This window comes from Panthera onca, chromosome A1, assembly GCF_046562875.1.
Source record: "Panthera onca isolate mPanOnc1 chromosome A1, mPanOnc1 haplotype 2, whole genome shotgun sequence".
NCBI classification, from domain to species: Eukaryota; Metazoa; Chordata; class Mammalia; order Carnivora; family Felidae; genus Panthera; species Panthera onca.
The window spans coordinates 227815568-227842061 of record NC_138339.1 but is presented as its reverse complement, the minus strand read 5'-3'; the positions used below and the strand labels follow the sequence as shown (position 1 = coordinate 227842061).

Below are 26494 nucleotides of genomic sequence, written 5' to 3'. Positions count from 1 at the left end.
ATTTGGAGTTCGCGGGAGAACTTCTCTCTGCGTGCGGACCGAGAGAGCGCTCGCGCGCGGGATTTTCAAGCGGCCGACCCCGGGAATTCGAGCTGGCATGAGCCTCTGGGTGGACAAGTACCGTCCCTGCTCTTTGGGACGGCTGGATTATCACAAGGAGCAGGCGGCCCAGCTGCGCAACCTGGTGAGTCCGCGTAACGGGGCAGGGAGAGCGGGGAGAGGGTAGGCCCCCATCTCGGGAGTTTCAAGCCCCTAAGGAGTGGTAGGCCCTGAAGTGAGAAAGCATTGAAATAGAGGAACATGAGGGAAGAGTGCACTTGCAAAAAGCAAATGCAAATTTCTTGAGGCAGGAGTGTGTCCGGACTATTCTAGGAACCTCAAGAAGGCCAGTGTAGCTGGATAATAGTGGGCAGAGGGAGGGGCGGGGGGCGGTGCAGATCCAGTAAATTCTTATAGGGTGAGATTGGAAGCCATGGAAGGTTTAGGGCAGAGAAGTGACATCATCTGACTTTACTTTTTAACAGGGTAACTTAAAATTTCCTGGTGTCATTTCCCTTATTTATAAAAAGGAGGGTGTTTTATTTATTAACTTCAGAGGTCATTTCTAATTTTAAAAGGTTGTATTAGATCGTCCTTGAGTGTAATTCCTAATAGAAGATTTTTTTTCTTTTCTCCATCCTGATGTGTATTTTCGTGTTGTAGTTGGTATAAGTGTCTAATGGCAATGTTTTCTGAGAAGCAAACTGAATATTTTAGGAAATGGAGAGGGGAGAAGGGTCTTGAGAAAAATCTAGTGTCTGTGTAAGCTATTTATTCACTCCTTTTTAGAACCAAGTAGTACCATATGCTAACGGAAGTGTTTTGCTCAGCTCTCAGGTTCTTCAGTACCCACCTTTTTTCTGTTACAGGTACTATTTGGTAAGTACTTAAAAAAATGAGAAATAATGGAAAAAAAAAGAACTCTATCCTTATTCAGAGTCATTGGAAAAGTTGATAGTGTTGTGAGATTGAAGGTTTTTTTTTTCCTTTTTTTTAATTATTGGTATTATGGTAGTTTAAGCTCTACTACAGCTGTATACAGCTCTATACTTCCATTTCTAGACAAATTGCATTTTCTCACCATAGCTTTCACTTTGATTTTCTTAGGCAAACGACACCTTTTATTTTCTATGGCTGTCTTTTTGTTATACAGAATTTGGAGTAAATATTTTGGACAGAAATTTAATATACTGCTGTCGGATGTCTATAGATTTGCTTTTAAAAACTGTTCAACTGTTTTACTGTTGAATCTACAATTTAGTAAAACTGGAACATTTAAAGCATACCCTTAATTTTTGGCTAGATGGAGTTTAAAAAGCAAAGGCAACAGGTATTTGTGAAGCACCTGCTATTTTCCAGGCACTGTTTCAGGTGAATAGTTCTTTTCCTTGATACTTTTTTTTTCAGTGCCAGACATAGATGAGTTTCCAAAGTATTAAAATTCACCCCAATAAGCTTTTCTGTTAAGATACTTATTTCATTTTTTTCTATAATGCTTACTTAGAAACTTCTGTCACAAGATTTTATGCCCCTGAGGTTAAGACCTGTGTTCTCAGTGTTTTGTTTTGTTTTTTTAGCCTTCATAGCACTGACTCCCAAACGTGACTGATCACCAGGGTCACCTGGGAAGTTTTTTAAAAGCACAGTCTTGTACTCTGTTGCAGCACTGTCAGTGCCCTACTCCATCCCATTGCTCTTGACTCATAAATGCGCACAGATTGACTTCCACCTTCCAGGATCTGTGCTTCTTGAAGGCTTTCTTTTGCTGACACTCCTAAGCAGACTTGAAAGGCCTGGTAATTGATGCTCTTCCTTTATCTGAACCACTTTCCCAAGCAAGTTGCATCAAAGGATTGATGAGAGAGAGCGTATTGTAATCCAGCTTCCCCACCTCTTGGGTGGGTTAACGTTGTGTTTGTGTTTTTTCTTTAAAAAAAATTTTTTTTCAATGTTTGTTTATTTTTGAGAGAAAGAGAGCTAGGGAGGGGCTGAGACAGAGGGAGACACAGAATCCTAAGCAGGCTCCAGGCTCTGAGCTGTTAGCATAGAGCCTGATGTGGGCTCAAACCCACGAGCGGTGACATCATGACCTGAGTCAGACGCTTAACTGACTGAGCCACCCAGGCGCCCCTATTGTGGTGTTTTTTTTTACACTGGCTTCAACAGTATCCCCAGCAGGATTAAACCGCAGATGCCCAGAGTGGTTAAGCAGATAATGCATTCATTGGCTGCCTTCCTTTCCTTGCTTTGCTTCCTTATTCCCCTACAAAGTTTTCCTTTATTTTTCAAATAAACCACATACATTCAATTCTTAAAAAAGAGACTATAGCCCAAACTAAGTCAGCATCATTTCTTAGTTACTGAATCTTAATCTCATGGATGGGGTCCAGTAATAAGTTTTTTATTTTAAAAAGTTTTCTAGGAGTTTTTGAAAGCCTGGAGCCTGCTTCAGATTCTGTGTCTCCCTCTCTCTCTGACCCTCCCCCACTTGTGCTCTGTCTGTCTCTCAGAAAAAAGGAAATAAATAAAAATAAGTAAATATAAAAGTCTCTATATAGGCTCATACATACATATTTTTGAAGTTTCATAAGTGGAGACACAAAATATTTGATACCTAAAAAAGTAGTTTAATTGTCTCTAGAGCAGTTGTTTGACTAGGGAAAATGCCTCTTTTTTTTCCTCCCCCCAGGTGCAATGTGGTGATTTTCCTCATCTCTTAGTGTATGGACCATCAGGTGCTGGAAAAAAGACAAGGATTATGTGTATTCTACGTGAACTTTATGGTGTTGGAGTGGAAAAATTGAGAATTGAACATCAGACCATCACGGTAAGCATTTTGCTTTGAGGCTTCCAAATATTTATAGGAGGGATTTCCAGTCCTATCATATATATTCCCATGGCCCTGTCCATTGCTGCCCAATGTGTGATTTAAGTAAGAATTTCACAGATAACCCACATGCACAGGATTGAGAGCTACTGATTTATAGACCTAACTGTTAAAACCAGAACAAAGTCAGTTATGTTAGAGAGGAAATATGAGCAACCAGAGATTTGGGGTAAAATGTAGGCAGTGGAATTTATTTTAGATTATCTAGCAAATCAGTACCTCAGCTGAAACTGGAACTCAAGTCTCTACAGTTCATTATTCTGAGAGCAATAATGGATTTGGAAAAACAATGATTTTGAGAAAAATTTTAAATGTGGAATCAGGCAACATGGTAAAGATTAGACAGCTGACTGATTAGACAAGGAAGCATGAAGCTCTGGGATGTTCAGAGAATTCCTATGATTTATCTTGGCTGAGCTTTCCAGCCTGTACCATGCAGTGCATTTTCATACTCTTCTTATAGACAGTGGTTGGGATTTAGTTGAAATTACCTTCTCTTGGTGTGCCCCTCTCCAACCCCATTAGAAATAGTTTTTCCTTTTTTTTTGTTGTTGTTGAAGTTTTTTTTTTTTTAAAGCTTATTTGTTTATTTTGAGAGAGAAAGAAAGCGCGATCAGGGGAGTGGCAGAGAGAGAGAATTCCAAGCAGGCTCTGCACTGTCAGCGCAGATCCCAGTACGGGGCTTGAAGCCATGAATCATGAGATCATGACCTGAGCCGAAATCAAGAGTCTGATGCTTAACTGACTGAGCCACCCACGCACCCCTAGTTTTTCCTTTTTTAACCCATAGCTTATACTTTTTAGTACTTACTTTGTTTTGCCTTCATTATAGTTTATCATACATTTTTTTTTTTTTTTTTTTTGAGAAGATTGTATTTGTTTTGGTTATGCAGGGAACATGTCCTACTCATTTTTATATCCTTCATAGCCCGTGGTGTAGCATCTTGTACATATTAGGCACTGAAAAAATGAATGCCGAGTGACTGGATGGATGGTAAGTAGTGCTATTAATAGAATCTTTAGGAAGATAAATCGATTTTGAGCTAATATTGATGAGCTTGTGTTAGACACATTGAGTTTAAGGTGGCTTGTGGTACATCCTGGTGGGAACTCTTATAAAATATTCAGGGACAAATTTAACAAGAAAGGTGTGGGATCTGTAGGAAAAAAACGGTAATACCTTATAAAAGGGAAAAAAAAGATCAAATGGAAAGATCCAGCAAGTTCTCTGGTAGGAGGCTTAATATTTTAAAATATCTGTTTTCCCCAAGTTACAGTATAAATTTCAGTGAAATTAGAATTAAAATCCAACTTGTTTTTTTAATTGCATGAAATGATCTGAAAGTACATATGAAAGAATACCTTTCTGAGACCATACAAAAAAGATTTGTGAAGTGGGACTTGTGTTATGAGATATTAAATCATATTGTAAGGCTGTTTTAACCAAAACAATAGTATATTGGCATGGGAATAGAGAATTTGATCAGTGGAACTTATTAGAGAGCCCAGAAATACGATGGAAAATCTATTTCAAATCACTATTAAAAACCTGAGTTAGCAAGATGTGCTAGCATAACTAGTTACCTACTCTGAAGAAAATAAAGTTGAATCCCTATGATTCATAATTTACAGAGATGAGTTCCAGACGAATTAAAAACTTAAATGTTACAATGAAGCACTAAATTTCTTAGACTATATGAGCAGCCTGTAGGTCGAGAATACCTTTTAATAGAAAACATGGAAGGGGCAGGGGCACCTGGATGGCTCAGTTGGTTAAGTGACGTTGGTTTGGGTGATGATCCTACGGTTTGTGACTTCGAGCCGTAATGGGCTCCATGCTGACAGCTCGGAACCTGGAGCCTGCTTCGGATTCTGTGTCTCCTTCTCTGTCTGACCCTCCCCTGCTTGCACTCTGTCTCTTTCTCTCAAAAATAGACGTTAAAAAAAGTTTTTAAAAAATAAGGAAGTGATAGAAAAAAAGAAATATGTACTTGGATGTATATGAAATTTATGTTCTTATTATAGAATATAATGTACATAGAATCAGTGGAAAAACAAATGATTGTCAAAAAATAATTGAAAGGAATGTGTTAGATAAGAGATTTTACAAATTGACAATGAAAGACAACTTGGTAAAAAACTGAATAAAAGAGTCATAAGAGAGAAATATAAATGTGTGTAAAGATGTTTGTCATTTTTGATAAAGAGAAGCAGTGAGTCTGTTATCAAATTGGCAGAACTTAAAGGCATGATATATCCAGAAGGGAATGTTGGGCAAGTGTATTTGTTGCTCGTGGAAAACTGAATTGTTAGATTTTTTTGGGGAGATAGGCTGATTATACATATATACATACATACATACATAAAAATTTAGAAAATGTGTCCTCTTCAATCCAGCAAATCCTTTATTGGGAATCTATTGCATAGAAATGAAGTCAGTACATGATAGATGTATGGAGAAGGATGATAATTGTGGGATAGTTTGGGATGTCAAAAACCAAGAAGCAAAATGCCCATCAGTATGATTGGCTTTGGGACATCCACGTTATAGGTCATATGCAACTAACCTACACCAGTATCTTAGGGGAATTGTGTAGATGCGTTGTTAACTAGGAAAAGTAAAACACAGAGAAATGGGTATGATTGACTCTTTTTTTTATAACTTTTTTTACAAGAAACACTATAGAAATATATTAAATATATATATATATATATAAATAGATACATATCTATGTGTTTATTTTTGTGTGTTATGGAAAAGTCTATGCAAGGACATATGCAGACTGTTTACAGGGATGATCATTCATAATGAGATGGTTTGTAGATTTCTGGAGATAGAAGGAAAAGTAGAAAACAGGATGTGTGATATGACCCAATTTATATAGAAATACTTTCATCTGCACATAGAGAAAAAAATGGGGTTAATGAAGTTAAAATATTCTTGGTGGTTATCTGAAGTTTTTTTTATTAAGAATAAATTGTTTTGAAAACAAACAGTGAAACAGAGAAAAGAGGAGAAATAGCCAGTAATTACACATTCAGAACATTTATTTTCTTTGTCCACAGACTCCATCTAAAAAGAAAATTGAAATTAGCACTATTGCGAGCAATTATCACCTTGAAGTTAATCCCAGGTAGGTTTCTACTATATAGAAACAAGTCTTCTTCTTTTTTTTTTTAAGAGTTAAACCCATTCTTGAAATAGAATCATGTGTGGAAACACCATACGTGCAATAGGTAAAAGTAAAGATGCCCACTGTGAAATAGGGAGACTAGAACCTTTCCATTTCCCCTTTTCTCTGACTTCTGAGTCAAATAAGTTTAATAATTAAGTTTTCTTGCTCTATAGAACTCAGTGTTTTATACAAAGTACATTTCATAGTCATTAAATTTTTGTTCTTTTGGCTCAAGCAGAACTGATAGCAAGATAAAGTATGGCTAAAAAGTTTGTAATGTCTGGAGTGAATATTTCAGGATATATTTTGGATTACCAAATCTTTTTTTTTTTTTGCCTCTCCTTTGTTTCAGTTTCTTGATTAAAGTGTGTTATAATAGTCCACCAACCAATGTCTATATTATTTATCATGACTTAATCAAAGATTAGGCTCCTGTTGGGAGACACATTGAAAACGCATGCCATGGCAGCGTAGTACTGCTTAATAGTGTAGAAGTGATTGTCTTGGGAGCAAAGTTGAGTAAAGCTTCAGTTTTGTCTGGGGCCTGGTATGTTCTTGAAGGAGAAGAAAATCAAGGACATCTTCAGGCAAAGGCAACCTTTTTGGGCAGTGGCACAGAGATGAGGATGAGCATCTATATCAAGATTGAATGGAGCAGGAGGAATATAGTTATAAGCTAATATGTATTCAGTAACAGGCACTGTTACTTTACATGGATAATTATATATAGTTTTCAAAACAGCTTAGGCATTATTACTTTCCTTAGATGTGTCCAAGAAAATTAAGAGAAATATGACTGGTGAGAAAGGGTCTGATTAGAAAAGTAGGGAAAAATGGTAATTTCATAGACAGAGGGAAATGTTTTTGATTCTTGACTAGGAAATGATCATAAGAGACACTTGAGGCATATTGATACAATATTAGTGAATTAAGAAAGATTTAATGGCTATTTGGGAAAATAAACTAAAGCTGATTTTTTTGCCCTGTTTCTCATCTTGAGTTCTTCTGTGGCAAGAGTAGTCCATTAGAGATTGAGCTGATTGTTTTTCACGTGTTTGAAATTGACAGCCTAAATTAACTAGGTGACTTTATGTTGGTTTGTGAGGTGCAGGACTTAGGTGCTAAAGCAATAATGTAGGTGTAAATGACAGATAATGCTTATCATAAGTCAGTAGCTTACAGAGTTCTGACTATCTTAAATTCCATTTGCTTATCTCATCATCTTGCCAAGACCCTGAATCAGCTCCATGCTAGTGCTGGGAGCAGACTTGTCTAAGCATGTTCTCTCTCAGACCTTTACTATTTGGGTGGAGAAGAGGCATGGAGGTTAAATTTTTGTTTGAGTTATTTTCACATTTTGAGTGACTACAGATGATTGAGAAATTAATTGTAACTAGATACTAACTATAGTTGGTACAGAAGTATTAAAGTATTTGATAAACTTAGGTATTAGTTATTGCTTTTTGTTTTTTAATGTTTATTTTTGAGAGGGAGACAGAGCATGAGTGGCGGAGGGACAGAGAGAGAGAGAGAGAGAGAGAGAGAAAGACAATCTGCAGCAGGCTCTAGGTTCTGAGCTGTCAGCACGGGGCTTGAACTTGTGAACCGTGAGATCATGACCTGAGCTGAAGTTGGACACACAACCCACTGAGCCACCTAGGTGCCCCAGTTGTTGCTCTTTTTTTTAAGTAACAGTAGACTTAATATAAGAACATGTTTACTGTTTTCAGTGTTATCTATCATATTGTAATTGAATATTGGAATATTGTTATTTTAATGACCCTGAACTATTTCACTTTGAAAGTTTTGTGAATGTCATTAGGTGTGAATAATTTTGATTAATATTTTAACCACTTAAAATCTTCAATGTTTTTCTTATAATAACAGATTAAAGGGATAATACTTTCTAAATACCTAAGTCTATATTTACTATTATTTTTGTATTATATAGTGATGCTGGAAATAGTGACCGGGTAGTAATTCAAGAGATGTTGAAAACAGTGGCACAATCACAGCAACTTGAAACAAACTCTCAAAGAGATTTTAAAGGTATGTGATAAACATATTTCTTTTAAGGTGAACACTGACCTGGTACATAGTGAGTATAAGGGAAAATGTAGTGGGGAAACATAAATTCCATCTATGTAGCGAATATTTATTAACTTGTTCTATACTGAGCATTAATGCTCTCTTAGTTTTGGACATAAAAGTAAGACAGGCATGATCTCTCTGCTCATGGTAGGTTGTAGCCTAATGGAATTGAATTTTGGTGGAAAGAGGACAATTTATGCCACTCATTTGTTATTTTAGAACTAGATGAGTAATGAAAACACTTTATTTAAAATAAGAAATAACATGATTTAAGCAGAACTATTCTGGGGCACCTGGGTGGCTCAGTTGGTTAAGCGTCTGACTTCGGCTCAGGTCATGATTTCGCGGTTCATGAGTTTGAGCCCCGCGTCGGGCTCTGTGCTGACAGTTCAGAGCCTGGAGCCTGCTTCAGATTCTGTGTCTCCTCCTCTCTTTGCCCCTCCCCTGCTCACACTCTGTCTTTCTCTTTCTCAAAAATAAACATTTAAAAAAAAAGCATAACTGTTCCTAGGACCAAAATTACATGTTTATTATCAAATATTAAACAAAATCAGGTATAATTTTGCCATCCAGAGACAATTACTGTTAACATTTTTGTCATTACCTTCCGGTATTACCTGTATGCACATGTATGTGTACGTTCTCATAGAAGATTCTGTGATAATATGCCAGAATTTAATGCCTTGGATACATTTTGCTAAATTCTTCATTCAAAAGGTCGATTTATACTACCATCTGAAGTGTTTGGGAGTGCCATTATTCCTTGACATTTATCACCATTGTGGTCAATTATTTTTAACCTTTATCAGTTTGAATGGAGAAAATAAATTGTGTTTGTTTTTTCTTTAAGTTAGTATGATAATTTTTTCTTTTGTTTGTTGCTCATTTTACTGTTTTGTGAATTGCCTATGCATATTTCAGCTGGTTTTTATCTTCCTTAGTTCACTGTATTTCAGAATAAATTTACATTTATCTATTTTTTGCTACTGTAAATGGAGTCTTACGTTTTCTAACTTTTGTTATATGTGATAGCTGTGATGTTTATATCTTAATTTTATGTTTTACTATATTCATTGTTGTATTGTTTGTAATAGCCTTTCCATGGTTTCTTTTGAGTTTTCAGATATATATTTATATCATCTCTGAATAGAGATAATTTTTTCCCTTTCCAATTTGTATGGCTTTCAACATTCTTTCCTATCTAATTATGTTTACCAATACCTCCAGTATAGTGTTTAATAGTACGAAAGATAGTGGACATCCTTGTCATGACTTTGGAGGGAGAGCCTTAGGGTTTCCCCATTTAGTTGCTGGATTTTGGCCTGAGATGTATCTATTTTTTTTTAAGCTTATTTATTTAATTTTGAGAGGGAGAGAAAGGGAGAGAGCACACTCATGCATGTGCACACGCATACTCGAGTGGAGGAGGGGCAGAGAGAGAAGAGGAAGGATCCCAAGCCAGCTCCGCACTGTAAGCACAGAGCCCAACGTAGGGCTCTAACTCACGAACCATGAGATCATGACTTGAGCCGAAATCAAGAATTGGACACTTAACCGACTGAGCCACTCAGGCGTCCCTGTATCTATTTGATCATAGTAAGAAATAAGAAAGTAAGCATCAGTTTGTATTTTATTGAGTGTTCCTAATGTGAATGTGTATTAAATTTTTTCAAATGCTGTTTCTTCATCCGTGAATGTGGTATTAAGATTTTTCTTTTTAGCTCTGTTGGTCAAGTAGATTATATTATTGGCTCTTCTAGTGAAATTGCTCTCTATTTCTAGAGTAAACCTCACTTGGTCATGATGTGTTAATTTTTAAAATATGCTGCTGTTTTCTGCCTACCAAGGACTTATTTTTGTATCATTTGGTCTGTAGTACTTTATGTTAGGTGCTATTTGTTAGATTTTGGGATCAGTCTCCTTGTTTCTATTTTTCCTGTCCTATTCCATTTGGATTCTATCTCTAGAATTTCTCCTCACTGTGAAGGATTGTCTTGGAAGGGAGCTTCATTTTGTTTTCAGTGTTCTGTTCTTGTCAAACCTTGTTGTATCCAGGTTCCTTTGCTTTAACCCATAAATTGAACCCTGTGGGTGCTGTTCTCAAATTGTCCCATTATACTTCACAGTGTGTTCTTACAGGTACCTGGATTTGGGTTCTGTACCAAAGGCTGTCAGAAACATGGTACATTCTTGCCACCCTCCCACACATAGTTGTTTGTTCTCATTTGCTCATATTAGGGAGTTCTTAGGTAAAACCTATCACTTTGTTTTGATATAAATGTTGTCCATGAGTCTTTGGTCTTGGAATCTTTCTACTTTTGTGGGAGAGATTCAAATCTATACTGCTACCACTGCCATCTTCTAGAAATAACTTAATACGATGAAAAATACAATAAATAGTTACATTCAGTTCTAGCTACATAGTATTCCTGAAACACTTTAAAGTCAATCCTTTATTATGGCTCGGTGGAATCTCACAGTACATGTGACCAGCTGTCTTTATTCTTTTTGGCTCTGTTTCTTGCATCAGTATTTTCCAAAGTATATTCTTAGGCATGATAAGATTTAAAGTGTTCCCCAGAAATGTGCTTCTGAGATAAAATATTTTGGGGAAGTACAGCCTAGTACCTCTCTGTCTTGGTGAGTTTTGGTTCATATAAATATAATAAAGACTGCAGTGAATTCTACAAAAAAGTAACATCTTTAACTTCATTTTAGCCTAGAGTTTCTTAAGTGTGATTGGAATTTTCTTTTAACATCTTTTCTTTAAATGTTTATTTTTTTATTTTGAGAGAGTGAGCACAAGCAAGGGAGGAGCAGAGGGAGAGGGAGAGAGGATTCCAAGTAGATTCCATGCTGTTAGCGCCTGATTCTTGATTTCAGCTCAGGTCATGATCTCACAGTTTGTGGGATTGAGCCCTGCGTCAGTGCAGAGCCTTCTTGGGAGTCTCTCCCTCTCTCTATGCCCTTCTTCTGCATTTATGAAGTCTGCCTCTCTCTCTCAAAATAAACTTAAAAATAAATAAATAAAATAAATTATTCTCACCATACCTGAGACTTTTATATGTCCTTGCCAAAGGGAAGAGTAGTATATCAGATTTCTTATTTAGAATTTCACTCCAAATAATGAGAAGGAAGAGAAGGAGATAGATTCTCAAGTTAAAATTTGTTTTCTTTCTCCTTGACTAGTGGTATTACTGACGGAGGTTGACAAACTCACCAAAGACGCTCAACATGCTTTGCGTAGAACCATGGAAAAGTATATGTCCACTTGCAGATTGATCTTGTGTTGCAATTCTACATCTAAAGTGATACCACCTATTCGTAGTAGGTGCCTGGCGGTTCGTGTGCCTGCTCCCAGCATTGAAGATGTAAGTCAAGTGAAACTTTTCAGAAGTCATTCATTTCGGATTCTCTGAGTATTGTGTGTATATCTTTGTCATGTTTGTTTTGTAAAAACATAGTGAAATGTATTAGTGATTCAGGAACAGCTATGGCCTGGTTACTAACCTGTAGTAGATATATAAATGAATACGTATGGTAGTAAATACCAGATATCACCAATACATAGAAAATATGATTATAAACTCTTATTAAGAATAATATTGCATATATGCCATCAATATTTAAGAAGTTCTTCCTTTTAAGTCATTTTTTACCTTAAGTAGGTATGAATTTCACTAAACTAGTTAAGGGCTAGTTATTTAGTTATTCTAGTTATTTAGTTATTCTACCTCAAGCTGATTTAATTGGCTTTGGAGGAGACTTGAGATAGATTTCTTTTCTTAACACTTACAAAGTAAAAATGCAAATTTCTCACAATAAGCAGCTTTCCTGCTGTTAATAGATTTGGGGTGATTTTATGCAAAGTAGGAATAATATGTCACCTTGTGTTAGTTGCAAAGTGGTGAAGTAACTTTATTAGAAGTTTCACTTATAAAAATTTTGAGAGTAACATAGTTAAAAGGGACCACCAGGTTACCACTCCTGTGGGCACTATTCGCTTCTTAGGGCATGCAAGTAATACCCCCCGAGTCACGCAGAATTCAGCCTATGAGACTCTACTTGGCAGCCCTCTGATCGGTGTCCTTGTCAAAGACCTGAGGCCTTGTGTATTTTTTCACAGCACCCCCCCCACACACACACACACCCAGCCCCCCAAGATGGCTAGCAGGACTTGGAGCTCAAACCAGCTCTTTCTGTAGTTGGCAGGACCAGTTGCTGCCTCTTCCTGACAACTTGACTGACCCCTGGCTTTCTGCTAAAGGAGCCTGTGGGTTAGGGTTGGGAGCGACAAAAATAAATAACAAGGGTCTATAAAGGTGTTATCAACAGAAATTGCTTCAGTGTGCTGATAGATTGCCCGTTTTTGTTAATTGTCTTTTTTGTAGATTTGTCACGTGTTATCTACTGTGTGTAAGAAGGAAGGTCTGAATCTTCCTTCACAACTGGCTCATAGACTTGCAGAGAAGTCCTGCAGGAATCTTCGAAAAGCCCTACTTATGTGTGAAGCCTGCAGAGTGCAACAGTGAGTGAAAGGGGCAGTTACCACAGGAAACATTTTGGGGCACAGGCTTCCATATAATTTATTGTGTTCTCTTTTTATCATGTAGATATCCTTTTACTGCAGATCAAGAAATCCCTGAAACAGATTGGGAGGTGTATCTGAGGGAGACTGCTAATGCTATTGTCAGTCAGCAGACTCCACAAAGGTAAGTAGTCTCAAAAATGACCATAAAAGTTTGATCATAGAAATAGAACAGATAGTCTGAGTTTTGGATTAGCTGTTTCATACTACCACCATTGCCATTTAGAATTATAGTTAAATCTTGAATATGAATACTAAACTTTCAAAGAAAAGATAGGATTTTAATTTTAGAAGTTTAGTGGTTCAGAATAGGTGGTATGTAGTAATGTGGCTTTTATTAAGCTATTGACATTTGCATATGGAACTTACATATAAATTAAAACAAATCTTGGAAGTTTTAGTTTTCCTTTCAGAATCTCAGATGACTTAATTTATAACTCAATGTGCTTAATTTTCTAATATTGAAAAGAATAATATTATAATTGTAATTGATGCATCATATCTTAGAAAGATACCAGGCTATGAATCATACCTCTACTGATTTTTATGCTCTTGAGCAGGTAACTTCATTTTAACGAGTTTTAACTTTTTCATTTTTATAATGAAGATGTTGTTATTACTCTGCCGGGAATACTTGTTCCTTTGCTATGAAGAGCAAAAAAGATTGTGTGATAATGGTTTGAGAACATACATGAACTCTGTGCTCAAGTATGATGATAAGCTCTGTTAACAATATTGTGTATATGCCACCAGTGTTTAGGAAGTGTTTTATAACATATTTGTTGAACAGTTGTTTTCATTTACTTCTGTGGGTCTATTATTCAGTAGTGGCTCATACTGAAAATATGTCAGCCATTAATTGTTTGATTTATGACAACTTTGAGAAGGGCCATCTACTTTTCTCCAAATCAGGAGTGGCAGTTTTAAGGCCCAGAGGTTTTTAAGGCTTGTTGACATGTAGTCTCCTATTCTTAATGCCTGTCAGACCTGAGAAACCATCTCTGGACTTAAGAGAGGGTAGTTGATTGCTTTAAGAAACACACTGGACTGTGTTCATCTGCTAAAGTTTAATCTTCGTTGGTTCATGTGAAAATAATCGTGAGAAAAATATACCTTGTTTCTCCTCTTGGGTGATATATTTGATGAATTCTAATTTTTGTAAAGATTCTTCAAAAGGATTATAACATGTACTCTTTGGCCACCATGTGGATTTGTGGATAGTCATACATAATGGGTTCTTAGTATTTCATCAGGGTTTGCTTTGAATTCCTATAATTCATTTATTTTAATGGAAGAATTTAATAGTTTTTAAGAAGTGCCAAACATTGTAAGTAGTCTCTTCAGAAGAGAAAACTTTACTTTAGGAAAAAGTGTGCATTCCATTTTGTAAAATGTTGCTAAGCAGTGAAGTAATCTCAGCCTTAAAAGAGATAAAATGCAAAACATGTTTTAGGAGACTTTTACTTTTGTAAAATATTTCTGCATTGAAGATGACTTTCTTGTTTTCTGATTTTAAAGACGAAAACTTGGTAGGAGCAGTTGTAGAACTTTCCTAATTTTAGGAGAGCTAGGTACAGATGTTGTAGTATTTGATAATTACTAGTTTGTTCGTAAGACTTTAGTTGATCATTGCTTTGCTTAATTCTTCTAGCAGCTGCTATCTCTTTCAATTTTCCAAACAAGTTTGGGCAGCTCACAAATATACTTTTTTAAAAAGAGGTGTTGTTATTTCCTGATTAGACTAACAGTTGTAGGAATTGATTTCGTTTTGCTACAAAAAAGAAATTTGAATTTCAAAGCTTTCAGGTTGACCAGAAATACTAGGAGGGCTGGTATCATTCTGATTATTGGCCCACACAGTACCAAATAATTGTTTCTTATTTTTGACCCATTAGACTTGCTGTGATATTTACAGTCTTGATTCTTATTTGATTTATTTTAGAAGAGTCATAGTTTTCTAGTTTGATAGCAGCTAATTTTAGTGAGCAATTATTAATGTTCTTACACTGTGACATCTCATTTAATTCATAGAGCAGTCCTACGTGGAAAAGTATTATTATTATCTTTATTTTATAGGTAAGAAAACTGTTTTGGGAGATTATTGCTTACTTGTAGACATTCAGTTAAGAATCAGAGACAGTTCAATAATACCATGTTTCTCTGACAGAAGAATTTGTACTCTTTAGCACTTGCAATCCCCAAGAAATAATGACACAAAGAAATTGTAGAATATATTCATTTTTAAGAAACTAAGTTATATTAGAAATGAACTCAGACTAAGACAAGATGCATGTAACATGCACACAATGCACACAGCATAGAACAGTTGTAGAGGAAAACATCCTGAATTAACTTTTTAGAAATAAATGATATGCATAATTATTAGAATAATTTTGGGGTGCCTGGCTGACTCTGTTGATAGAGCATGCAACTGTTGATGTCAGGTTGGGTGTATAGATTCCCTAAAATGGTTTAATACCATCTGTCATTTGTATCTGTTTCTTAACTCTTTAATAATCAGGGTTACTTTTTTTTTTTTTTTCATGTTTACTTATTTATTTTTGAGAGAGAGAGAGAAGGCAGAGAGAGAGAATCCCAAGCAGGCTCCACACTGTCAGTGCAGAGCCTGATGTGGGGCTTGAACCCATGAACTGTGAGATCATGACCTGAACCTAAACTAGAAACCAAGAAGATGGATGCTTAACCGACTGAGCCACCCAGGCACCCCTGCTTTTTTTTTTTTTTTTTTTTTTTTTTTTAAAGATAATACTATCCTGTCCAAGAAGGATCAAGGCCTTTGGAATCAGACTTGAATTAAAATTCTGCCTCAGTGACATGAGTTTAAATGAAAGCCTAACCTCTCTTTTAGGTAAAAGAATGGTGTTGTGAGGTATAAATAGCATACTGCAGTCAGGCTCATACAGAGGAAAGAGTTAAATACTTTGGCAAACATTGGAAGGGTATGGATTTGAGAGTAAGGCAGATCTGTTCTTAATTCATGGTTCTTCTGTAGTCAACTTTGTGAGGTTACTTAAACTATCAGCCTTTTTTTTTTTTCTCATCTAAAAAAATGGAGATAATGCCCCCACTCAGAGCTAGTGTGAGGACTTAAGTAAAATAATTTGTTACAGTGTCTTGCACATAGCAGATGTTCAAAAGATGCTGGGTTTTTTTCCCACTTTATTTTATTGTGATACAACTTCATACACTTGGGCTCTCTGGAGAAGAGTCTGAACTTCTACTTTTAAGAAATCTTTGATGAGGGGATGAGGCAAGATGGCGAAGCACCATGGAAGTTCTGTTTGTCTTATCTCTGAAATGCAGCTATATCAGCACCAAACTATTTTGCATGCCTAGGAAATTGATCTGAGGATTAACACAACAATATGCATAACTTGAGTCATAGAACTCGGCAGGTACACTGTGTGGAGAAGTGAACTGGGGGAGAGAATAGCCACAGAGGATAGGGAGCTGTTTTTGTGGAGAGAGGAAAGAGGGGTGGAGAGTGCAGGAAAAGCACTCTCCTGAAAGTAGCTGGAGAGAGAGAAAGAGTGAAAACACTAACAAGTGACTGAATAAGAAATCTGGTCCCTAAAACCAGTGACAGAAAGGAAGAAGAGGGTCTCAATACCATTAGGATTCTATAAATCCTCTGTGCTCTGTGGAGCACAGAGTTGGAAATTCTGGAGCTCAATGCCTGGTGGTGCTCTGGAGAGGAAAAAGGGCAAATCTGCAGGAGCAGGCAGCGGGGTCTGACGGGTCCATGTGCCACACAGGGAGATACGGTTCCCCTTCTTGGAAAACATTTGGTAGAGGCCGTATGGCCTCTCCACAGGCAGTGGTCCCAGCGGACCCCTGAGAGCAGCCACATTTGCTGCTATTGAGACAAAGACACCTGAGCGTGTTGAAACCAGGCACTGGCTCTGTGTTGGGATTTGCCGTAATCTCTGAACTTCTACCACTGTGCGATTGCACAAACATTTTCTGGGGGTAATTCACCACCCAGCCATTGCTCAGCGAGCGCCTCCCCCAGAGAGACAGCAGGGGTCTAAGCTGCAGGGGTCTATGAAGTGTGGAGTTTTGAAACACAACCCCATCTGAGATAAAACTCTGGAGGGAGATGCTGCCTGGTAGGCTGATGGGTTGGACATGGACAAGGTGGAGGTGGGGAGTGGATGGAAGCCGAAGACAAAGGAGAGGTGCTTGATTGTGTGTTGGTGAGAGCACAAAGTTCCTTTGTCAGGCTAGAAAGCTGGGTGAAGCCATTTCCAACTCCCCCACATACATGCATAACGGTATGCGCAGATCACACTGATCCAGCTCAGTAAGCTAAGCAGCACCACCTAGTGGAGAACAGAGCCTTTTCACCAAGCCCTGCCCAGCTGTGCCCTCCAGGCACATCCCCTAAAAGTCCAACACAGGTCTGTCTACCTGCTTAGTGTATGGACTATAGAGTGCTTCATAGTTTCAGTTCTACAGGAAACAATATAAGACTTAGAGAACTCAGTGACTTATTAAAAAAGAGATAATGTCCAAATCTTAGTAGTCCTAGATGATGAAGAGAGAGAAAAAGGGGCAGAAGTTTAATGTGAGCAAATTATAGTAGAAAACTTTCCTAATCTGGGGAAAGACACATCCAAATCTAAGAAGCACAGAGAACTCCTATTAGATTGAACAAAAACCGACCATCACCAAGGCATTTCATAGTCAAATTCACAAAATACGCAGACAAGGAAAGAATTATGAAAGCAGCAAGGGAAAAAAGAGTCCTTAACCTATAAAGGAAGACAGATCGGGTTCACAGCAGATTTATCCACAGTAACTTGGTGGGCCAGAAAGGAGTGACAGGATATATTCAGTGTGCTGAACTGGAAAAATAAGCAGCCAAGAATTCTTTAACCAGCAAGGCTGTCATTCAAATTACAAGGAGAGATAGTTTCCCAGACAAACAGAAACCAAAGGAGTTCGTGGCCACTAAACCAGCCTTGCAAGAAATTTTAAGGGGGGGACTCTGAGTGGAGAAAAGATGAAACAAGACAAAAAAGACCAAAAGCAACAAAGACTAGAAAGGACCAGAGAACATCACTAGAAACACCCAACTCTACAGGCAATACAACAGCACTAAATTAATATCTTTCAGTACTCACTCTAAATGTCAGTGGACTAAATGCTCCAATGAGAAGACGTAGGGTATCAGAATGGATAAGAAAACAAGACTCATCTATATGCTGCTTATAAGAGACCCATTTTAGACCTAAGACATCTACAGATTGAAAGTAAGGGGTTGGAGAACTGTCTATCATGCTATTTGTGGCTAAAAGAAGGCTGATGTAGCCATAGTTATATCAAGTAAACTAGGTTTTAAAATAAAGACAGTAACAAGAGGGCATTATTATTCAGAAGGGCATTATATCATAATTAAGGGGTCTGTCCACCAAAGAGATCTAACAATTGTAGATATTTATGCCCCCAACGTGGAAGCACCCAAATATATAAATCAATTAATCAAAACATAAACTCATTGATGATAATAACCATTATAATACGGGACTTCCATACCCTTCTTACAGCGATGGACATTTCATCTAAGCAGAAAATCAAAGAAACAATGGCTTTGAGTGAAACACTGGACTAGATGGACTTCACAGGTGTATTCAGATCATTTCATCCTAAAACAGCAGAATACACATTTTCTCTAGTGCCCATGGAACATTCTCAGAATAGATCACACACTGGGTCACAAATCATCCCTCAACAAATACAAAAAGATCATGAGTATACCTTGCATAGTTTCAGACCACAATGCTATGAAACTTGAAATCAACCACAAGAAAAAATTTGGAAAGATCATGAATACTTAGAGATTAAAGAACACCCTATTAATGACTAAATGGGTTAACCAAGAAATTAAAGAGGAAATTAAAAAATGCACGGATGCCAGTGAAAATGAAAACATGACAGCCTAAAACCTCTGGGATGCAGCCAAGGCAGTCATAAGGGGGAAGTATATAGCAATTCGGGTCTTCCTAAAGAAGGAAGAAAGGTCTCAAGTACACAACCTAACCTTACACCTAAAACAGCTGGAAAAGGAACAGCAAATAAGTCCCAAACCAGCAGAAGACAGGAAATAATCATTAGAGCTGAAGTCAGTGCTGTTGAAATCAAAAAAGCAGAACAGATCAATGAAAGCAGGAACTGGTTCTTTGAAATAATTAAGAAAATTGATAAATCCCTAGCTAGTTTGATCAAAAAGAAAAAGGAAAGGACCCAAATAAAAATCACGAATGAAAGAGGAAAAATCACAGCCAACATTGCAGAAATACAAATAATAATTAGAGAATATTATGAGTAATTATATGCCAATAGGGCAATCTGGAAGAAATGGACAAATCTGGAAGAAATTGAATCAGTAATCAAAAAAATCTCCCAACAAACAAAAGTCCAGGGCTGGATGGCTTTCCAGGGTAATTCTACCAAACGTTTAAAGAAGGGTTAACACCTGTTCTTTTGAAGCTGTTCCAAAAAATAGAAATGGAAGGATAACTTATAAACTCATTCAATGAGGCCAGCATTACTTTGATTCCAAAACCAGACAAAGACCCCACTAAAAAGGAGAACTATAGACCAATTTCCCTGATGAACATGGGTACAAAAATTCTCAACAAGATACTAGCAAACTGGATCCACTAATATATTAAAAGAATTATTCATGATCAAGTGGAATTTCTTTCAGGGATACAGGGCTGGTTCAATATCTGCAAATCAATGTGATACATCACATTAATAAAAGAGAGGATAAGAACCACATGATCCTCTCAAATGCAGAGAAAGCATTTGACAAAATACAGCTTCCTTCCTTAATAAAAAGCCTCAAGAAAGTAGGGATAGAAGGATCATATGTCAAGATTCTAAAAGCCATGTACAAAAAGACCCACTGCTAATATTCTCTATGGGGAAAAACTGAGAGTGTACCCTCTAAGGTCAGGAATGTGACAAGGATGTCCACTGTCACCACTCTTATTCAGAGTAGCGTTGGAAGTCCTAGCCTCAGCAATTAGACAATACAAAGAAATAAAAGGCACCCAAAATGGCAAGGAGGAAGTCAAACTTTTCACTTTTCACAGATGACATGATAATCTATTTGGAAAACCCAAAAGACTCCACCAAAAAGCTGCTAGAACTGAAACATGAATTCAGCAGAGTCAGGATATAAAGTCAACATACAGGAATCAGTTTCATTTCTATACACCACTAATGAAGCTGCAGAAAGTGAAATCAAGGAAACGATCCCATTTACAATTGCACCAAAAACCATAAAATATTCAGGAATAAACCTAACCAAAGAGGTGAAAAACCTATACACTGAAAACTTTAGAAAGCTTATGAAAGAAATTGAAGAAGACACAAAAAAATGGAAAAACATTCCACGCTCATGGATCAGAAGAGCAAATATTGTTAAAATGTCAACACTACCCAAAGCAGTCTACATATTCAATGCATCCCTATCAGAATAACACCAGCATTCTTCACGGAGCTAGAACAAACAATCGTAAAATTTGTATGGATCCGGAAAAGACCCCAAATAGTGAAAGCAATTCTGAAAAAGAAAGCCAAAGCTGGAGGCATCACAATTCTGGACTTTAAGCTGTATTACAGAGCTGTAATCATCAAGACAGTATGGTACTGGCACAAAACAGACACATAGATCAATGGAACAGAATAGAGAACCCAGAAATGGACACACAAACGTATGGCCAACTGGTCTTTGACAAAGCAGGAAAGAACATCCAGTGGAAAAAAAAAAAAACCATCTCTTCAGCAAATGGTGTTGGGAAAACTGGACAGCAACATGCAGAAGAATGAACCTGGACCTCTTTCTTACACCATACGCAAAAATAAACTCAAAATGGATTAAATACCTAAACATAAGACGGGAAGCCCTCAGAATCCTAGGGGAAAAAGCTGGCAACAACCTCTTTGACCTCGGCTGCAGCAACTTCTTACTTGACATGTCTCTGGAGGCAAGGGAAGCAAAAGCAAAAATGAACTATTGGGACCTCATTAAGATAAAAAGCTTCTGTTGGGGCGCCTGGGTGGCGCAGTCGGTTAAGCGTCCGACTTCAGCCAGGTCATGATCTCGCGGTCCGTGAGTTCAAGCCCCGCGTCAGGCTCTGGGCTGATGGCTCGGAGACTGGAGCCTGTTTCCGATTCTGTGTCTCCCTCTCTCTCTGCCCCATCCCCGTTCATGCTATGTCTCTCTCTGTCCCAAAAATAAATAAAAAACGTTGAAAAAAAAACTTAAAAAAAAAAAAAATAGCTAAAAAAAAAAAAAAAAAAAAAAAAAAGATAAAAAGCTTCTGCACAGTGAAGGAAACAATTAGCAAAACTAAAAGACAACTGACGGAATGGGAGAAGATATTTCAAATGATATATCAGACAAAGGGTTAGTATCCAAAATCTGTAAAGAACTGCTCGAAATCAACACCCACCAAACAAATAATCCAGTGAAGAAATGAGCAAAAGACATGAATAGACACTTTTTCACAGAAGACATCCAGATGGCTAACAGACCCATAACATGAAAAAATGCACAACCTCACTCATCATCAGGGAAGTACAAATCAAAACCACACAATGAGATACCACCTCATACCTGTTAGAATGTCTAAAATTAACAACTCAGGCAACAACAGAAGTTGTCAAAGATGCGGAGAAAGAGGAATCCTTTTGCTCTGCTGGTGGGAATGCAAACTGGTGCAGTTACTCTGAAGGAACAGTATGGAGGTTCCACAAAAAATTAAAAATAGAACTACCTATGACCCAGCAATTGTACTACTAGGTCTTTCTCCAAAGGACACAGGAGCGCTGTCTCGAAGGATACAAGGGGTGCTGTGCTGGTGGTAAGTTTATAGCAGTGCTGGTGGTAATAGCCAAAGTATGGAAAAAGCCCATATGTCTATTGACTGATGAATGGATAAAGAAGTGTGGTATATATCTATAATGTAATATTACTTGGGATCAAAAAGAATGACATCTTGCCATTTGTATTATGCTAAGCTTAATATATGACTTCACTCATGTGGAAGATGCAAAACAGGTAAACATAACAGAAAGGAGGCAAAAATAACAAAAAGAGCAAGGGAGACAAACCATCAGAGACTCATATACAGAGAACAAAGTTGTTGGGGTATTGGGTGGGGGGGATGGGCTAAATGGGCAAGAGGCATTAAGGAAGACACTTTTTGGGATGAGCACTTGATGTTATATGTAAGTGATGAATCACTAAATTCTATTCCTGAAATCATTATTACACTGTATGGTAACTAACTTGGTTGTAAATTAAAAAAAAAAAAGATGAAAACTTGCTTTGAATGGAAGTGTTCTAGTATTGCAAAAGAAAATAAATCTTTGATGAGTCACTTCTCTGATCTAAATATGGAACATCTGTGATATTTACTAATATCTTCCTAAATCTTACTAATATTTTACTAAAAGCTTTAAAACATGTTTTCCCTTTAGGGTACTAAGTATATATACGGAGAAAGATAGTTGTTTTGTGTGTACTTACAATTTTACTTGTCATTTTCGTCTTGCCATTTTAAAATGCCATATGTATTCTTTCTTTCCTGGAACTATTATGAAAAGGGCCGAAAATTAAGAGCTCAGAGGTTGGAGTATTCATATTCACTTAGACAATCTGATTCTGTGCTTGCCTATGACCTATTGTACTGCCTTTCTGTGACAGGACCGCTTTGTTTCCTTGCCATACTGCTTTTTTACTTTGCAGTTGAGGTAGTATGTAATGATACATAGAATCATGCTTGTATGCTCTTTTCTTACTTGTATAATTAACTAGTGATTGTCTTATCTTTTCATGACCATTTTCTAGATGTCCGAGGTATCTATCTGGAGGAAAAATAAACATTGTCACTTGATATGTCATGAAAGTAGGTTGAAATGCAGTGTGAATAATGTCAACCCTCACTCTTCCTGAAGTCTTAATTTTTATCTGGCACTTTCATGGTATTTTGATGTAATTAATAACTGAATATAAATGTCTGACTTTAAATGAGTTCTGAACATTTTCTTTTAGAAGCATGAACTGAAATTAGGAAAAGCTTAAATGTGTATCTTAAGTATGATAAGCCATTTAACAAAATGTATGGGAATTAATTCATAAACTAAAACAGCACAGTATGTTCTTGAAAAAATTGTGTCTTATTTTCATTACAAAGTATTAATTATCTTGTTTTATATAGGCTTCTTGAAGTCCGTGGAAGACTTTATGAGCTTCTAACTCATTGTATTCCTCCTGAAATTATAATGAAGGTAATCTGATTTCAGTTCCTGAACCATTTATAACCATGAAATTTGTACTTTTGCAGTACTGAGACACATTGTCATTTCTTTCTCTCCAGCTCATTAATTCAACAGGTATTTATTGAACCTTTCCTGTGTGTGCCAGATACCATTAGGGGAGTGTTGAGGAAGACCTGGGAGGCCCTGCCTTCAGAAAATATACATTTTAGTGGGGTGAAATGGGAAACAAGAAGCAAAAGGATTTCAGAATGTTATAAGTGCTACAAAGGAAGTAAGAAGGTGAAATGGTAATAATGGAAGGTGGGCTGTGGAAGGTCAGCAGTGGCTTCTGTGAGGAAGGCGTGTTTAAACTGAGACTTGGAAGATTAAAAGAGAGGCAGCGTGTAAATAGTTGGGGAACAAGTACTGTTAACCTTTAAACCTTGAAGCTTTGAACGATGTGGTAGTTAAGACCCTGACCTCCTGCATAGTTGAAAATCTGTGTATTACTTTTAACTATCCCAAAAGTTGACTACTAATAGTCTACTGCTGTCCAGAGGCCTTACTGATAACACACTGGATTAACACATTATGTAGATGTGTATATACTGTATTCTTACAATAAAGTAAGCTAGAGAAAAAACTTATTAAAATCATAAGGAAAATACATTTATGCTACTGGACTTACTGAAAAAAATGTGCTTAAAAGTGGACCCTCACAGTTCAACCCTACGTTGTTTAAGGGTCAGCTGTATTTCAGACAGTGAGGTTTAGTGCACATAGGGAATGACATTAAAGAAGTAGGCAGAGTCTAGACTTTGTTACATTTTGTAAGGCACAGCTTTAGGTTTGGTCTGGTAGGTCTAAGCCATGTGTGTTGACTGATTTAGATGTTAGGGAATGCAGGGGGTTTTGTTTGTATTTATTAAAGTTATATGGCAACACTCACAAAAAATTCTAATTATGCCAAATATAAAAGAGAGTGAGTTCTACCCATCCATTTCTACAAGAGTGAGCACTTCCAACAGACCTGTATTCTAGTCACGTAGAAATATGCCCATATGTATGGCTGTGTGTGTATAGTTTCACAAAGCTTCACAATGTTCTGCACTGTGGTTTGTTTGTTTTTTTTTAAATAATGTAGCATGGATGATATTTCATGACAGTATGGATTTATTTTATCCTTTCTAGTGGATGAATGGAATTTCATTATGGGACTATATCATAGTTTTTTGAATATGATGCTGTTGGTGGAACTTTAGGTTGGCTACACGTTATTATTGTAACTAGTAACATTGCAGTGAGCATCTTTTTACTTCTCTCTTTGCACCCTCATACATTAAGTATTTGGCATTTGGAATATGATTGATAGCTACCACATTTTACATTATGGAAAAGGTATGCGGTTTTTTTGTTTTTGGATGAAAACTACCATATAAAAGAACATACAAAAGAGATTGCACAAGTAAAAAGAACATACTGAGGTTTTGCTTCTTTTTTGAATGAGAAATAAAACTTGTTCAGCTTATTATTTTTTTAATGATTACTTTTTAAATTACTGGTTATCTTTTTTTCAGGGCCTTCTCTCAGAACTTTTACATAATTGTGATGGACAGCTGAAAGGGGAAGTGGCCCAGATGGCAGCTTACTATGAACATCGTCTACAGCTGGGTAGCAAAGCCATTTATCACTTGGAAGCATTTGTAGCCAAATTTATGGCGCTTTATAAGAAGTTCATGGAGGATGGATTGGAAGGCATGATGTTTTGACATCTTGACAGCTATCCTTAATTCTTCCTAATATATCTCAGTATCATCATTTACATCCATTTTATATTGGAAGAGCTGCAGGTAAAATAAACTAACTTCACTTAACCATGCCTTATTTGTGGTGTTTTGTGGTTTTTTTTGGTAGTAATTTTTCTGTGAACTATTAATTATTATACTTAAATAATTGCTCTTTTATACTGTTGAAGTTATTGAAAGGACACAACTTAGAAACTTCAGAGTCCAGAAACATGATTTCAGAGTTTAATATACTTTCAAAATTTGCTATTCAACTATGCAGTGTTGGTCTTCCCATTTTCCATCCTTTCTCTCATCTGTTGGAGGAAATTTACTACATACAAAAGCAGAGGTTGTTTTCTATCCTCTAAATGACCATTTTTGGCCACAGGCACATAACTCTGCTTGGCAAGTCATTACCTTTAATCATATTTTCTCTCAGTCAAGAATTGTGGTTTTTTGTGTTTTTTTTTTCAGGAAATATAAGGATTAATTTTGAAACAAAATAGCCTGAGTGTGAAGAACATTGTTGGTACCATTCCTGTTGAGACTATAGAAATCCAATTTTATTTCAGTAATTCACATATTAGGTGGGCTACTAAGAAATAAGAATGTTTTCATTGAATACTTGAGATTGTTGAAGAACATGCATCATGTGTTTCACAGCAAAGGTATATTAGTATAGAAATTACTCTTTGAACAAGTGTATTTTTCTGTCATTGATCCTATCCTTTGGAACATTTTTTCATTAGATATTTGGTTCATGGAACAAAGAATTTGCTTGACAGATTTGTAGGACAGGCCCTGAATAGTTTCTTTAATTTGGGGCAACAGAAGCATGACTCAAAAGCTAAACCAACAAGGGTGAAATAAAAGATTTTAAGTTCCAATAAGTTAAATTACCTCTGTGAGGATAATAGGGAGACTTCTTGTAGTAGTTAGTGATCAGTCAGGAAGTATTTAATTGATGGACACAGCTACACACATACAAAAACGCGTAGCAGTTTTAGGCTTATGGGAAAGTGTTAAGGTCAGGAAAGATGACCTTTTTGTGTTTGTTTGTTTTGGGGGTACTAGTTAGGCCCCAGTTAGCAGTCCCAGTCCTTGGGGCACTTACATGCTAGGAAGGATATTGACTATAACTAAAGAACTGGGAAAGTGAGGTTTGGCAGAGTTAGGACTTTTAATTTGAAAAACAAAAAGTGAAAATATTGTGACTGTCTTCTGATGTTTAGGAAGTCTGAGTGGTCTTATAATTTTTATTCCTCTGGAGCAGTGCTTCTCAAAGTAGAATCTCTGGACCAGCACCAGCATCACCTGGGAACTGAGAAACATAGACTCTCAACTTTGATTCCACATCTACTGAATCAGCAACTATGGGAATCGGATCAGCTATTCAGGGAATTCTGGTGTACCCTTAAGTTTGAGAACCACTGCTCTAGAGAATGTGTACTTAGGATCAGTGTGCATAGATTAAAGGGAGACATTTTAGTTGCAAGTGAAGAAGAACTTTCTAACAGCAGCTGTCTTGTAATTGTATGGCAAGCTTGAGAGTTCCTTATAAACAGGAAATGTTTAGAAAATTGTCGGAGAATGCAATGCTTACATATGCTAGACGTTGCACTAGGGA

General features: G+C 36.8%; 1 protein-coding gene across 2 annotated transcripts; it reads left to right on the top strand.

Annotated features, from left to right (window-relative positions):
* On the top strand, positions 1-24959 carry RFC3 (replication factor C subunit 3). 2 transcript variants are annotated; one of them, XM_060637374.3, is made up of 10 exons: positions 1-184; positions 2729-2866; positions 5993-6060; positions 8054-8151; positions 11383-11564; positions 12585-12721; positions 12807-12905; positions 23041-23110; positions 23200-23215; positions 24658-24791. In XM_060637374.3, the coding sequence occupies exons 1-10, from the start codon at positions 98-100 to the stop codon at positions 24681-24683; spliced, it is 921 nt and encodes a 306-aa protein (XP_060493357.1). In that variant the 5' UTR covers positions 1-97; the 3' UTR covers positions 24684-24791. The 2 variants fall into 2 exon arrangements, with proteins under 2 accessions (XP_060493357.1, XP_060493356.1); XM_060637373.3 differs by lacking the exon at positions 23200-23215 and having other exon boundaries at positions 24658-24959.
* The last annotated feature ends 1535 nt before the right edge of the window (positions 24960-26494 follow it).

Coding starts and splice junctions, on each gene's coding strand:
- RFC3 (XM_060637373.3), top strand. CDS start 98: ATGAGCCTCTGGGTGGACAAGTACCGTCCCTGCTCTTTGGGACGGCTG. Junction 12,722..12,806: donor GAAGCCTGCAGAGTGCAACA/GTGAGTGAAAGG, acceptor TTTATCATGTAG/ATATCCTTTTACTGCAGATC. Junction 12,906..23,040: donor AGTCAGCAGACTCCACAAAG/GTAAGTAGTCTC, acceptor TGTTTTATATAG/GCTTCTTGAAGTCCGTGGAA.